This window comes from Haliotis cracherodii, unplaced genomic scaffold (genome assembly GCF_022045235.1).
Source record: "Haliotis cracherodii isolate W230 unplaced genomic scaffold, xgHalCrac1.p SCAF_16, whole genome shotgun sequence".
In the NCBI taxonomy this organism is placed as follows: Eukaryota; Metazoa; Mollusca; class Gastropoda; order Lepetellida; family Haliotidae; genus Haliotis; species Haliotis cracherodii.
Genome location: NW_027266271.1, coordinates 24,078,795 through 24,092,046, shown reverse-complemented (window position 1 = coordinate 24,092,046; position 13,252 = coordinate 24,078,795). Strand labels below are relative to the sequence as shown.

The following is a 13,252-nucleotide window of genomic DNA, read 5'->3' as shown; positions in this document are numbered from 1 at the left end:
TATAAGATTTCAGAGACTAAATGTTAGCGTATCGATGGTCCTCGGAACGAGGTTTCAGTACGTGCGTTCAGTGCGTTAACCAGTGTCAATCAAGTTGAAACAAAACGCAACCTTGGTTATAATAAAACAACATTGCTTTAACATAACTATGAGCGGTGTTATTGCTTGACAAAGCTGCCATTGCACCGTTTCTATTTAATGCATGTAAAACGACAAGAAAGTTCAAAATAACGCATTGAACATTAAACGAGATGCAAAATAATCATCAAAAATTCACAATTGATTCTAAGGTATTTATATCAACAATCGAAAGTTAAATTTTCCTGACGCATATCAGAATACAAAAATACTGTCGACACCTGGTTAACTGTCTTCATTAAAATCCTTGTATTCATGATTGAGTCAATAATTGAAACTAGGTAGCTTTAACGATAACGTCACTTGAAGACCTTGTTTTGAGTATAAGAGAAATGAAAGACGACATTAGATAAAAGACAAGTCAGGCGGGACTAAAAGAATCAGTACGTAATATCCGTCAGTTCGTTATAAACGTAGTTTACTGTCTTAGCTCATGTTAACTGTTTTCCGTCATACAGCGGTTGATCTGAGTTGACCATCCTATTGAACCCCTGGGGTGCGGTATTCTGGTTGGCAGCCTCCCGTGCTGAGGCACTACGGTACACGGCCACGTAACACAGGGCGCTGAACATCACGGTGGAATCTTGGTGGGTGCACCCCGTCAGATCAAGTTACAGGAACCGACACAGTATTAGAGCCTGCGTCTGTGCACCGTACACACTACAGTAGGAAGTGCAGTCGGATACACGCTACAAGGTAGGTACCTTAACCGGAGAGTCTCTCTATAGGCGTCTGGTGTGGATGATAGTTTCATGTGTTCAGTCTTCTAGTGTTGCTTGTGGGCCAGAACATGGCATTTACACAAACTCTATGCTATGTCCATGCTAGCCTTGGCCCAAGGCTGTACTGAAAGAAACGTCCATGGATGTGTAGTAATTCTATCCTCCTAAAAGGCAAGTTTAGATATGTGTACAGTACAGTCTCTTATAGGGACAACTTGTTCTTATTATTAACTTAATCTGGAAATTAGCATTTAAACTAATAATTATTGCCTTATCAACTTGTGCAAGTCTATGTCAATGTGTGTTCCATACATTATATGTAGATCTATGTGTTCGTTGTATTCGATCAGTCAAGGGGGGCAGGACGTCACTTTATACGAGTCGATGAGACGTATGTACCGTATGAGGTGTCGAATACTATTAGTAAAGATAGGATCCTTACTAAAACATATATACTGTGAACGGTCCATGCTAAAACTAGTCTACCAAGTCTTACATATAGTTTATTGCAAATATGAATTAGATATCTTTGTTCATGTCATGGAGACGGTTTTATTCAGATCATGAAGTTTTCACTGACGCTATAAAATGTATGTGATTAACTATTTACATTAAGAACCAATGAAAACTATGTATCGAAATAATGTGGTTCGAATGAATGCACAGTACATAGATAACGGTTTCAGGTATTGTAAGATGAAAAAGTTCCATTGTACAGTTCTTTAGACAAACAGATGGTTTTGGTTAAAACATCTCTTAATCGAATCGCCTCTAGCGCTACTGTCCATTCTTTGATAAGGTTAATGTGTACATTGAAACTAAACTATATGTCGAAATAACCGTCCACATCACGTTGCTTCATGGTCCCGAAGATCACATATATCAGTAAACTGCGGATATAACGAACTCAAAGGCTCCAATAATTTTAATTCGTAATAACCGTTGTTCGTTATAAGAATATATACAGCATATATACAGCAAATGGGCGGGACCCCAAACAGTTCGTTATATCCGTCAGTTCGTTATAAGGGTGTTCGTTATAAACGTAGTTTACTGTGTATCTATTTCATTATGTGGCCCCGCTCAACAGTATACTGGATGTGTCGTGCTACTGGACAATAATGTGTGTTGTAAGACTTACTGGAACATCTAGTAGTATACATGAATTGGCCTGTTCTCATTTGTATTGCTTATATATATGTGACTAGCATCATTTAAAACTTCTTTCCCACTAGGGGCGGTCGGGTAGCCTAGTGGTTAAAGCGTTTGCTCGTCACGCCGAAGACCCGGTTCTATTCCCGACATGGGTACAATGTGTGAAGCCCATTTCTGGTGTCCCCCGCCATGATATTGCTGGAATATTGCTAAAAGCGGCGTAAAACCACACTCACTCACACTTTCCCACTACTATATCGACATACCGCTTGTGCCGAACCCCTGAAAAGTCGAACTATATCTCATCATTTCAATCACATCGAGTTGACGTGGGTCCGTGACGGAAACTATGTTGAGAAAAGATGAACATATGAAGTGCTTCAGTTATGCAACATTTACCTCGTTGCATAGAAGCCGTCGATTTTATAGCAAGCAGAATTATTTAGATGGAGTTGTGTCTGTGTTCATGCGTCACCGAGCTGGAATCACACATGTCACAACAACTTGGCTAAAGCATTCATTAACTGAAGTAGAGATGAGAGCTGTGGTTATAACGAAGGTAATACCAGAGTAAATGAATGCCACGTGGATGGAGTGTCAAGTGACACGTACATCATAGTACCAACTGCCGTTAATAGAGTTATACAGAAGTAGTTAGACTGCAGTAAAGTTCTGTGTACGAGTAGGGTCAAACAATGTTATTCTGTAGTGAACCCACGTGTAGAGTGCGAACCATGAAGTCTCTTAAGAACAGCTGAAAAGGGGATGATTACAGGTTGATAGAGCTTCTAAATGGAATGGGGGATATTGATGCATTAAATACTTGCTCTAGGGTCAGTAACAGAGACTAATAAGTCGTGTCCAAGCATCATCAGAATGCTCGGTTGGCCCAGTGGTCTGAGGCGCAAACGATCTGATACAGAGCTGCTAGGACCCGCTGGTCCTGGGTTCAAATCCCAAAAATCCCGATTATCATCCTCGGATTGTCAGCACCATGGCTGTTGGTTTCACCAAAATGTTAAACGTGGAAAACCTGTGTGACGTTTATTGTTTATCCCATAGTGAGGTGATGTGTCGTGTTCCCGAAATACTTTTACAATGGTGACTGAACCTAAATCATTCATCTCTCTCTCACTCAAAATCATCAGAAATCGCATGTCACTACACTTCAGCAAAAACACATACTTACTGAAGGACATGTGAGAGCTGTTATGATAACCCGTGCCAAGATACATAATGAATGCCGTGTGTGACAGTATTCGTAGCACCAGAGATCATAATGTAGTGTCTAGTTTATGGTCTCTGGTAGCACTGGGGAAAAATGCGGTCCCTTCAGAGGTATACAAGGGTATCCGATGTCAGACCGCCCTGAATCAGCTGCTGGTGGAGGATTGGCAGTTTCAGTCGCCAGCAGTGGGGTCAACAGTTTATAAACATGCTGTGTTTGGATGAGCGGACAAGGACAGAACAGAACGGATATTAATGGTTACAAAGTAGAGCTCTCGTTTGGTCCCTGCCAGACATCTGCAGCTTGATGAGATTTTGGGATCTTCGCCATACGTCCAAACAAACATTAACTGTTTTACTGCTGTGTACTTTTCGTACGTGTATTGCAAACAGCCACGTTGGAATAATAATTTTATAAGGGAGCCCTCTGGTATTAAGGAACCCATGTCTTTTATTCTAAAGAGCTGAGAATGGGATACGTAGAGGCCGATAGAGCTGATAAAGGGATTAGGGTGGACGAGCTGGGGGTAAATGTTCTTATATGTTGATTATGCTCTAAGTATAGACCGATTTAATCGAGCGCCGGCACGTTGACACGCAATCACTGGGTTACACATTTTAAGCATCAGATTTTCATTTAGCTCGGCACTTAGGCAAACATGAGGTACCATGGACCTATGTAGACCCCACGAGGTTATTCATGTCTCAAATAGTAAAATTTTAAAAAAATTATTTGAACTCGATAGCGAATTTTAAAAATTAAAAAAACGCATCCTCGTACAGTGTATTTTTGCATAGAAAGTTGATGCAGGTTTGAAGGTTCAAGACAAGGGATCGCTATGAAAACACCTATCAGTTAATTAATATGTGCTTTATTTTCATGGCGCCATCATGTTTAATGACACGCATACGTATGGCTGAGGTAGTCTGCAGGTTTCTTGCAGGACATCGTGACCTCTGTGATACCCATCTCTGCTAGACAGACAGTCGCAAGTGTTCATACTTGTCCTGGCTGTCTGCTTGCCATGCAGGCTGCGCTTCAAGGCCAACCATGAGGCATGAACGTTGTCGAGACCTGAAAGTAATCCTCATATAATCTCACAGCTCCATCTTGCTACTCTTGATTGTTGCCTAGGTAACCGAAGCCTCTCCCGAAACCGCGTGTTAAATGACTGCAGGTTTGTTTTCGTACGTTGCCATTGGCTCGCCCTTGCTGCAAGATGAAATACTTATCTTGTACGCACAGGTCTGTGGATGTTTTGCTAGTAAATGGTTAAATAATAATTATCTATTTAGCATTTTGGCTTACGTTTGTTCCGGGGCATGGAATAGGTCAATATTAATAATGAGTAAAATCATTTTTTTTTTAAATCGGCTTCAGGATCAGGAGAACAATGTTTGTCTTCGAAAAAACATGGTGTAAGTTCAGATTTGTTGGCAAAAAGTCAACGGACACGTGGAAATGTTGAGGATATTCAATGTGTCTGGCAATAAGCTAATCATGTGAGCATATACATGTATGAGTGCCCGGTTTATGGATGGATAAGCACAACCGCCCGGTATATGGATAGCTACACAAACTATGTGTTTATAAGCGCAGACAGCTATGACATAACGGATGGTAGCCAGTGGAATTCACCGTGTTCGGAGTGCCGATACAGTATGCCGATAGTAGTGACATTGAAGAATACCATTATCAGGCTGACCTAGGATTGACCTTGCGTACAGACAAGTTTAGCACGCATGCGTTTGATGCCATGAATCACCCAGTAATTGGCGTTCGGACTTCAGAGATTTGGCAAAAGATAATTTGTGACCACATTCTTCCTCATAATTAGCTATTATATAATATTATATAAGATGGGAGATTTCAGAACCTAAGAAAGTCTAGACTTGCTTTATTTAGGTCTATTGCATTTCAGAAAGGGCTTGGCGGAAGCAGAGACCATAACATAAGACCACCATTAGTGTGGAATATATTTATGTTATGAAAACAAAATCAATATAACTATCAAGTCTAGCCATCATCATCAAAATTATTTGTTTTAATTTTAGAGGAGAAATGTATTGTGTAATTAAGGATTTGATAGACGATGTGTTCGTCAAGGAGATTACAGAGCAGTAGAATTAAAAACGTTCACTGACGATATGGTGAGTTTCCCTCCAACGATGAATTTTTGAGGTCGTTTGGTCCAAATATGGCGCGGTGCAACGTGCGAGTGTGAAATTAGTATGTCAGCATGACCTAGCTTTTTATTAACGACTCCATTAGACAATCGTAAATTACACGTGCCCCATGTGAAACAGTATCGTCACCATGCACCCATCAGAGAAGAGACAGTACCAAGAGGCTGGCTATGTCAACATGACTGGCGGATAGTCAACCTGCATACTGCTGCAGACACACATATCTCACTTTTCATGACTTTGTGAATGTCATTTAAGCAATAAATAACTTGTACCACAAGACAAATGTCACAGCCGCCTAGCGTGTTATCGTGGAGATGCTATGGCATATGTTACTCCTCTTTGAGCCGCGTATGGCAATAGCTATCTACTATAGTAGTCTATATTGGTATAGTGGATAGAGTGTCTGCCAGGCGAGTTGAAGGTCGGTGGTGTGATACCGAAAGACGTTAAAACACACACACACACACACACACACACACACACACACACACACACACACACACACACACACACACACACACACACTCACACTCACACACTCACACACACACACACGTTATTATTTACAGCCTGTCGAGATATGACAGGAATACAAAGTCATTCATTTGCTCGCCAAAGAAAGTGACAGGGACGTCTCACAGTATCAGCAACAAGTGCGCTGTACGTCTTCTGTTCAATTGTCGTTTCTGAATAGAGAGAGTGCCAAGCAGCCCCTCCGAATCCCGAGTACCACCTAATGTTCTCATCATTTGCTCACCCCAATACTATACCTTGAACGGATATCAAAAGAAAAGCATTGTCTCTAAAAGGGTAGAAGGAAACCTACGACGCTTTCCTAAAATATATTAGGGTACGGTTTGTACACCATTATTATTTTTAATGTTCAATCTGCGTACTCGGTTCGCCCCGATTATGTTTCTAGGTTTGTCAGCACCATACCCGTGCTCATAGGTTTCACCGAAGTGGTAAACGTCTGAGACCTGCATCACTTCGGGCTTCGGGCCTCACACATTAAGCTGACACGCCGCGATATAACTGGAATACTGTTAAAAGCGGTGTTAAACCCAACTCACTCACTCATTCATTCTGCGTACTAAATACGAGTTTATCTGCGTCTCGCTTACCACCCTGCTTAGTCCAGAATACCCTGGTATTGGCAGCCTCAATAGAGGCTAGGTACGTAAAAACATTTTGTTACACAATATTGAAAGAAGCGACAAGCCAGGGTCAGAGTCACAGGACGATTCGGCGAAAATCTCATACTGTAACATAAACTTACGACAATCATAGCACTAAGATCACTTTGCGGAACGGGAAGCTGGATGATTTGACAATATTTTACCAGCGCTTCTTTACAAGATGTCGTATACCTTCAGATAAATTCAATTTTTTGTTTTGTTTCAGGTTGTGAATAGAAAGGTCCAAAATGAACAGAAACAGGAAAGTCCCGTAAGTCATGATTACTAAACAGAGATAGATGCCTTCAGTCGTACATATGATGACCTGTGATTTAACATGTTATTCATAATTTCTTTGAAAATTGTGCCATACAACAATGTGTCTAGGGCGCAGCAAATTACTGTGTAGAGATCCAAGTCATGTCCTAATGCGAGTCGTGTGTTACAAGATTCACTCTTGATTATTAACCTTGATCTGCCAGCACTAAATATTCTCATCCCATGTGTTCGTTGAGTGGAAAGCGTCTGCTAATCGCGGGTTTGAATCCCAGACATTTTTTCTAGGTTTGTCAGCACCATAACCGTGCCCTTGGTTTCACCAAAGTGGTAAACGTCTGAGACCCGCAGCTTTCCTCCCACATTAAACTCCACCGCCATGACATATACTGAAATATTGTTCAAAGCGGCGTTTGGGCTGTGGTGTAGCGCTAGCCTTGTGGTTAAAGTGTTCGCCCGTCACGCCGAAGACCCGGGTTCGATTCCCCTCATTAGTGCAATGTGTGAAGTCCATTGCTGGTGTCCCCCGCCATGATGTTGCTGGAATATTGCTAAAATCTGCGTAAAACAATACTCACTCACTCAAAAAGGCGTTCAACCAATTGCTTATGCACCCAAGCAACTACAATATAAATTTAACAGCATTTGCTAATTCCTTAATATGACGCTCTACACGATGCACTTATGTATCGCCCTATGTGTTGCCGTCCGCAGGGAGAACGTGTTGGCGGTGTTCTCCAAGTACCAGGCGAACAACGTCAGGCAGCTGAAGAAGGATGAAGCACTGGGGATGCTGAAGGCAGAGTTCGGACTTGACGACGAACAGGCTGAAAATATCTTCTACACCTTCGACAAGAACAACGACAACATCATGAGCATCTGGGAGTTCAAGATGTTCTTCGACTGTGCTGGCGACCAGTATGTATAATCAAAATCATTAAGATGTGAAACTTGGTGATCTCCCAGTGTGATCTGGACAGTTGAAAATACATTTTGTAATCTCTCCTTAATGAATTGAATTATTTAGACAAAAATGTGCGGTATAATTCTGGCTGGCTTTAATGTTACATCGACTTAAACACTACATCGAGTTAGTGGAGTTCGAATAAATGAGGTTTAACTCGGCTCCGGTATGATTTTACTCATACAAATTGTCAGCTGTTGGGTTGTTATCGGAGGTTACTTATGTACCAGCATAGTGCCAGTGCAATTTACCCTCTAATCAAGGCCATATGTGGCGACGTACCTGTTCAATATTACAACAAAATGAAAACAAACATTATTAAACACCGTTGTTAGCCATATTGCAAACCACCACGGCGAACACCAACAACTGGCTGTACACAATTCCCCCATCTGTGGAAGGAAATCGTCGTGTCGAGCCAACACGTTAACCAATAGGCTCGCTCAACGCCCTTTACATAACTTGAAAAGTCTACTTTGATAACACTCATACAATTTTATCAGAAAATTATGCAACCATATTGAATATATTCAGCAATTTTAAGTATTTAATTAAACTCTGTTTAATCTATGCCATATCATCCAGGCATTGCAGTATACCTTAACAGGATAAAGTTCATTTAACTTATTAATGGCGTGGTATTAGTGTTCGAATCACATTGATTTCTACCAAGTCTTAAAAAATAAGTCACAGATTTCGGCATTTGACATTCAACAGTTTAATTTGACGACTGAATATCTTAAGATATAATTGAAATAAGTATATCATCAATGCAAATGCAAAACTGTAGAGGGTCATGCTAAAAAAGCCTGAAACATGATTGGTGAGTTCTCTGTACTCCGCACCCCTTTCTATCCAAACACTCTTCACTCCAGCTCCCCCCAGCCCATCAAGTCTCTCCTCCGCCTATTGGCTACTTTCCCCTGTATCAGTCGCTTCTTCCTCTCATTCGCTCTCCTCAACTTCTCCTCCATCTGCTGCCTCTTCTCATTCTGAATCTTGTTCTGCATATCCACGATCCGGGCCCGGCGGTCGTCACTCTGCCTCGCCATAGCGCCATGGTTCCATAGCGCCTTTTCTCTCAACATCGTGGCGAGTTCAAGCCTTTCTTCCAGGCTCGAACCGGTTTTGTGGACCTTCTCGAGTCTATCCGTAAGTCTCTGGGGCCGGGGTACCCTGGCCTTCCTCTGACCACCACCAACTGTGGGGTAGTTCCCGATGATTCCCTCCCTCCTCAACTGCCGCATCACTTCCTGTTGAGCTGGACGCCAACTTCGGACAGGGGTCAGTTGTAGCTGGGGCGACGTGGAAGGGAGCCATTGCCCGGTACTGGCTCTGGGTTGGGTGGACTTTTCACCCTTCTTTCCTCTGTTGTTGTTGTGGTTGAGAAAGTGATCTTGTAGATCCGGTGAGGACTTACACCGATACATCACTGGTCCAGCTATGACAGCGAGCAGCCGCGACGAAGTTCAAGGCTCGACACGGCTTGATGCCGTTCTCCATTAACTAGGATTGTGACGTCACGGTATTGTTGACGTCACATATAATGCACTGTCGTAGATTGTGTACTGTGACGTCATCAATTGTTGTGTCTCATTAAACTGGTTCCACTGTTGGTATTGGACGCAAGCTCACCGCCTCTAGCATTTGTCACCAACTCGTGTTATTCCGGGGCAAGCCGAACAGCGTCTTCTTGTAGGTTGCGGAAAGGGGCGAGTGGTGTCGAATGCACTTTTCGTTTAGTTAGACAGGAATCCAGTCTATGCGTCATTGTGATTCGGTTAAGCTGGTTCCATGCTCTCTCTGCGAGTTGCCAACTTCTTGTGTCAAGTAACGGAGCCCACACAAGGCGCTCAGTACGATTGCTGCCTGCCGAAAGTTACAGGGGGAGAGGTAGTGTAAGCACATTTACCGTAAACAAGTCAGCCAAACTACGCTATTAGGTCATTCGTTTGATTCGGCTCCGAAATCCCATCACGGAATATTGCTAAAAGCGGCGTAAAACCATACTCACTCACTAAAATACCACCGAATCTATTTCGGTGACAACATTTGAGAATTTGAGTATCATTAAGAACTAATATAATTTTTGGTGTGGCCTAAATAGTAAAGAGGATGAATCACTATTTACATTAATTGTAATTCATACTAATGATTGCATTCACCATTTTAGTGCCCAGGAGATCGTGCAAAAGTTCCGGGAACTTGACGCCGATGGGAGCGGCAAGCTGGACGTGGAGGAGGCGAGGCTTGGCCTGAAGACTCTCAAAACAGCAACTGGGCGTGTTCTGGAGGATAAGGAGATTGAATTCTTTATCCAGACGACGGGGACAGACGACAACACCATCGACCTCGGCCACTTCGTCAACCTTCTGCACCGACTGAAACTCTACAACGCCCCTCCACCACCCGCTAACGTCAAGATCCATGCCTAGACTGCACACACAGTGAATTGACGCGGTCAGGACAGAGAGGTGCGGTTTATACCGTATTCTCTGTAATAAATACGCTTGTAAAAATGCATCATAACATAATTTCTGTAGTCCATTGTAAGTCTTATGCATCGAAATTCGTTATACAACGAAACCCCGTCAAGCTGGAAACCCCGATTAGTTTTTTTGAGTGTTTTTGATACAAAGAAGCTTCTTTCAGTAGTCCGTGATCCGGACATTTGATCATTCGGGTGATTTTACTGGTCCAGACTAAGGGGTACTGCTGTAGCTGTATTTAATGATATTAAATGAGTCTGTTTATTGTGGGATCTGTCTAATATGTAAATACATATGATCAATGTTTACTTTTAGAGGTTATTGCTATAAACAAACACTATTGGTATTCTGGACAATATTTGAACAAATAGTCAAGTTTATTTTAATTTTGTATTTCATTCTAACGGTATTTTAATTGTATTCACACAATCAATATCATCGGGTATATTGTATGTATATTCATGTAAATATATATATCGCATTTCACTTTCTGGTTGAATAAAAATATTGCTCACGAAACTTCTACAATAAAACCAGTTCCTGTATAATTACACCTAATTACGCAGATTATTTACACAAAATCACGTTTCGACATGCAAAGCGGGTTTCGATGACAGCCTCATGTCGGTGAACATTTAAATGTATTTCACTGTTTTCCTATTTAACCATACACATGTTATTCATCGCATGCCAAAACATATTATTCTATTTATAATAAACCATACAGTACAGCAGTGGTACTTACTATCACATACGACAAGTATGCTCATGAACATAAATATGTGTATCTTTTATGGAGTGTTTGATTTGCCACAAAGCGGCAGTTTCATTGAGGGGAGATAACTCGTGTCAGCATAACGTATGCTGGTGAAGGGACGGCACAGCCCAGATCTGTTGCAAATATCAGCCGTCCGTAAAAAATTCCTTATTCATCATATTTTCATTATATGTTTCATTGACTCAGTAGTTTGCTTTATGTATCTGTGTATTCGCTGTTGCAATGTCAGCTGTCCGGATAACATATTAAAAACTATTTTGCATATTTAATTTATTGAAACATGTTCTTTGAACTCAAAAAGTTGCAAAGTAGCATAATTATGATTTTTAAGTTTTAACAAAATGGATTTTTTGTTTTGATCTAAAGAGCTAGTAGTCCTGTACCAAGACGGGAATATATGTATTTCAGTGAAGCCAAACCAATCTAGAATAGGAAGCCAAGCCATCTCTATTGCACAGAAATGTAATGAGCATTAAGAATTTGTTCAGATGAGATATCTGTATTGTGTAAGAAATGATTTCATAGAGTATGTGGTGGTCTAGTGCTCGAGGCATGCTTTTGTTTGTTTGCTGCTCAATATTTCAAACGGGGTTATCATTTATTAATAGGATGCTCATGTCTTATTGTCTCAAATGTGTTCAAGGGAAATTCCTATGTTGAAGTCTTTCACTTTTCATTTTCTATCTTGTTATGATCACGATTTGATATAATAAATATTTATTCACAACATATTCATGTTTGTTGTTATAAAACCTTATGCCTTGTGGTCATGTTTGGCATGAGGTTTACTTCTCGAACATCTTATCAATATTATTAAAATTAACCTGTACCAAAATTACGACACACTTTCCCGTTAGATAATGTTTTTGTTACATTTTCTGTATTTCAAAACGTATCAACTATTAGCAAAGTAACCCTTATTCGCTCGTTACATACGTTATGTTACATAGTCGTTGTCATAAACGGTCTAATAAAAATCGTAAACTGTATAGGATCATATATAGTATTGTAATACTGTCAATTAACAGTCAGCTGCTTAAATGGGCATATTCTGCGCTACTGCTTGTCTACGTATGGTATCCGAGTGTGACACATGTGTCATATCCAGGACAAGCATGATTCTCTCTCTCTCTCTCTCTCTCTCTCTCTCTCTCTCTCTCTCTCTCTCTCTCTCTCTCTCTCTCTCTCTCTCTCATCCCTTACAGTTCACAAATTGATTAAATAATAACTGAAAGTCAATAGTTCTACTCATGGAATAACACAGTGTGTATGCACCCGCTGAGTACTGATGCACTGCATATCCCAAAGAGCGGTCTGTACTAGGAAGTGTATTCAGGTCAGGACTTTCAGGACATCCGTTTGGATGTTGAGATAAAAAGCGCGTCCAACTGTTGATCACAACACTAGATGTTTACTAACATACGCATATCATCCACAGGGTCTTATTACCCAGGAATCTCGAGTGTCGAGGTCGAGCGTCGAATGCCAGTACCAATCCCCGGTCGGTCTTTCCCACATTTGGACCCTAAACACTATTACACACAATCCTAATCATGTTTAAACCCTAAATACGTCACAATTATGGGACAAGAAACGTGTTTAGGTTGTTGGTATGATCTAAACGCATTTTGCACAGTGTACACAGGTACTAAATGTATCTATGCAAGGTACATGTATATCGTAAAACCTTGTTAATCCGGACGATACCATTAGTTGTAGTAGATTTCTAGCCTTGGGTCGCAGATTGAAGAACCTTCACTTTACACTGTTTTATTCTCATATCATTCAAGAGTATTCAGCATATGCATCTAATAGCGGAATACGGCACTTTATGTTCAAGAGGTAATGGCACATAATAGCTAACGTCAACCCAATAGGATATTTTCGCTGTTTAACCTCACTGTGCCCTCACCCCAAATGTTGTTATAGTGGATTATAGGGGATTAAGAGACACAGATCACTTTTCTCCCATTACTTTAGGTTCCTTTCGTCACCTAAACAATTAATAAACTTACATATTTCGACAAAGCAGTTTTCGGGGGGTTACGTATAATGATTAAATATTTGTCGTGTTATTGTTTAAGACTAAGCAACTATGAATTATGATTTCTTAACAGTTTTGATAGTTATTTCAA

General features: G+C 40.9%; 1 protein-coding gene across 1 annotated transcript; it reads left to right on the top strand.

Annotated features, from left to right (window-relative positions):
- Positions 1 to 738: 738 nt before the first annotated feature.
- Positions 739 to 11,846, top strand: LOC139463964 (uncharacterized). The gene is made up of 4 exons (XM_071245434.1): positions 739 to 834; positions 6,837 to 6,881; positions 7,601 to 7,804; positions 10,024 to 11,846. The coding sequence occupies exons 2-4, from the start codon at positions 6,859 to 6,861 to the stop codon at positions 10,283 to 10,285; spliced, it is 489 nt and encodes a 162-aa protein (XP_071101535.1). The 5' UTR covers positions 739 to 834; positions 6,837 to 6,858; the 3' UTR covers positions 10,286 to 11,846.
- Positions 11,847 to 13,252: the final 1,406 nt, after the last annotated feature.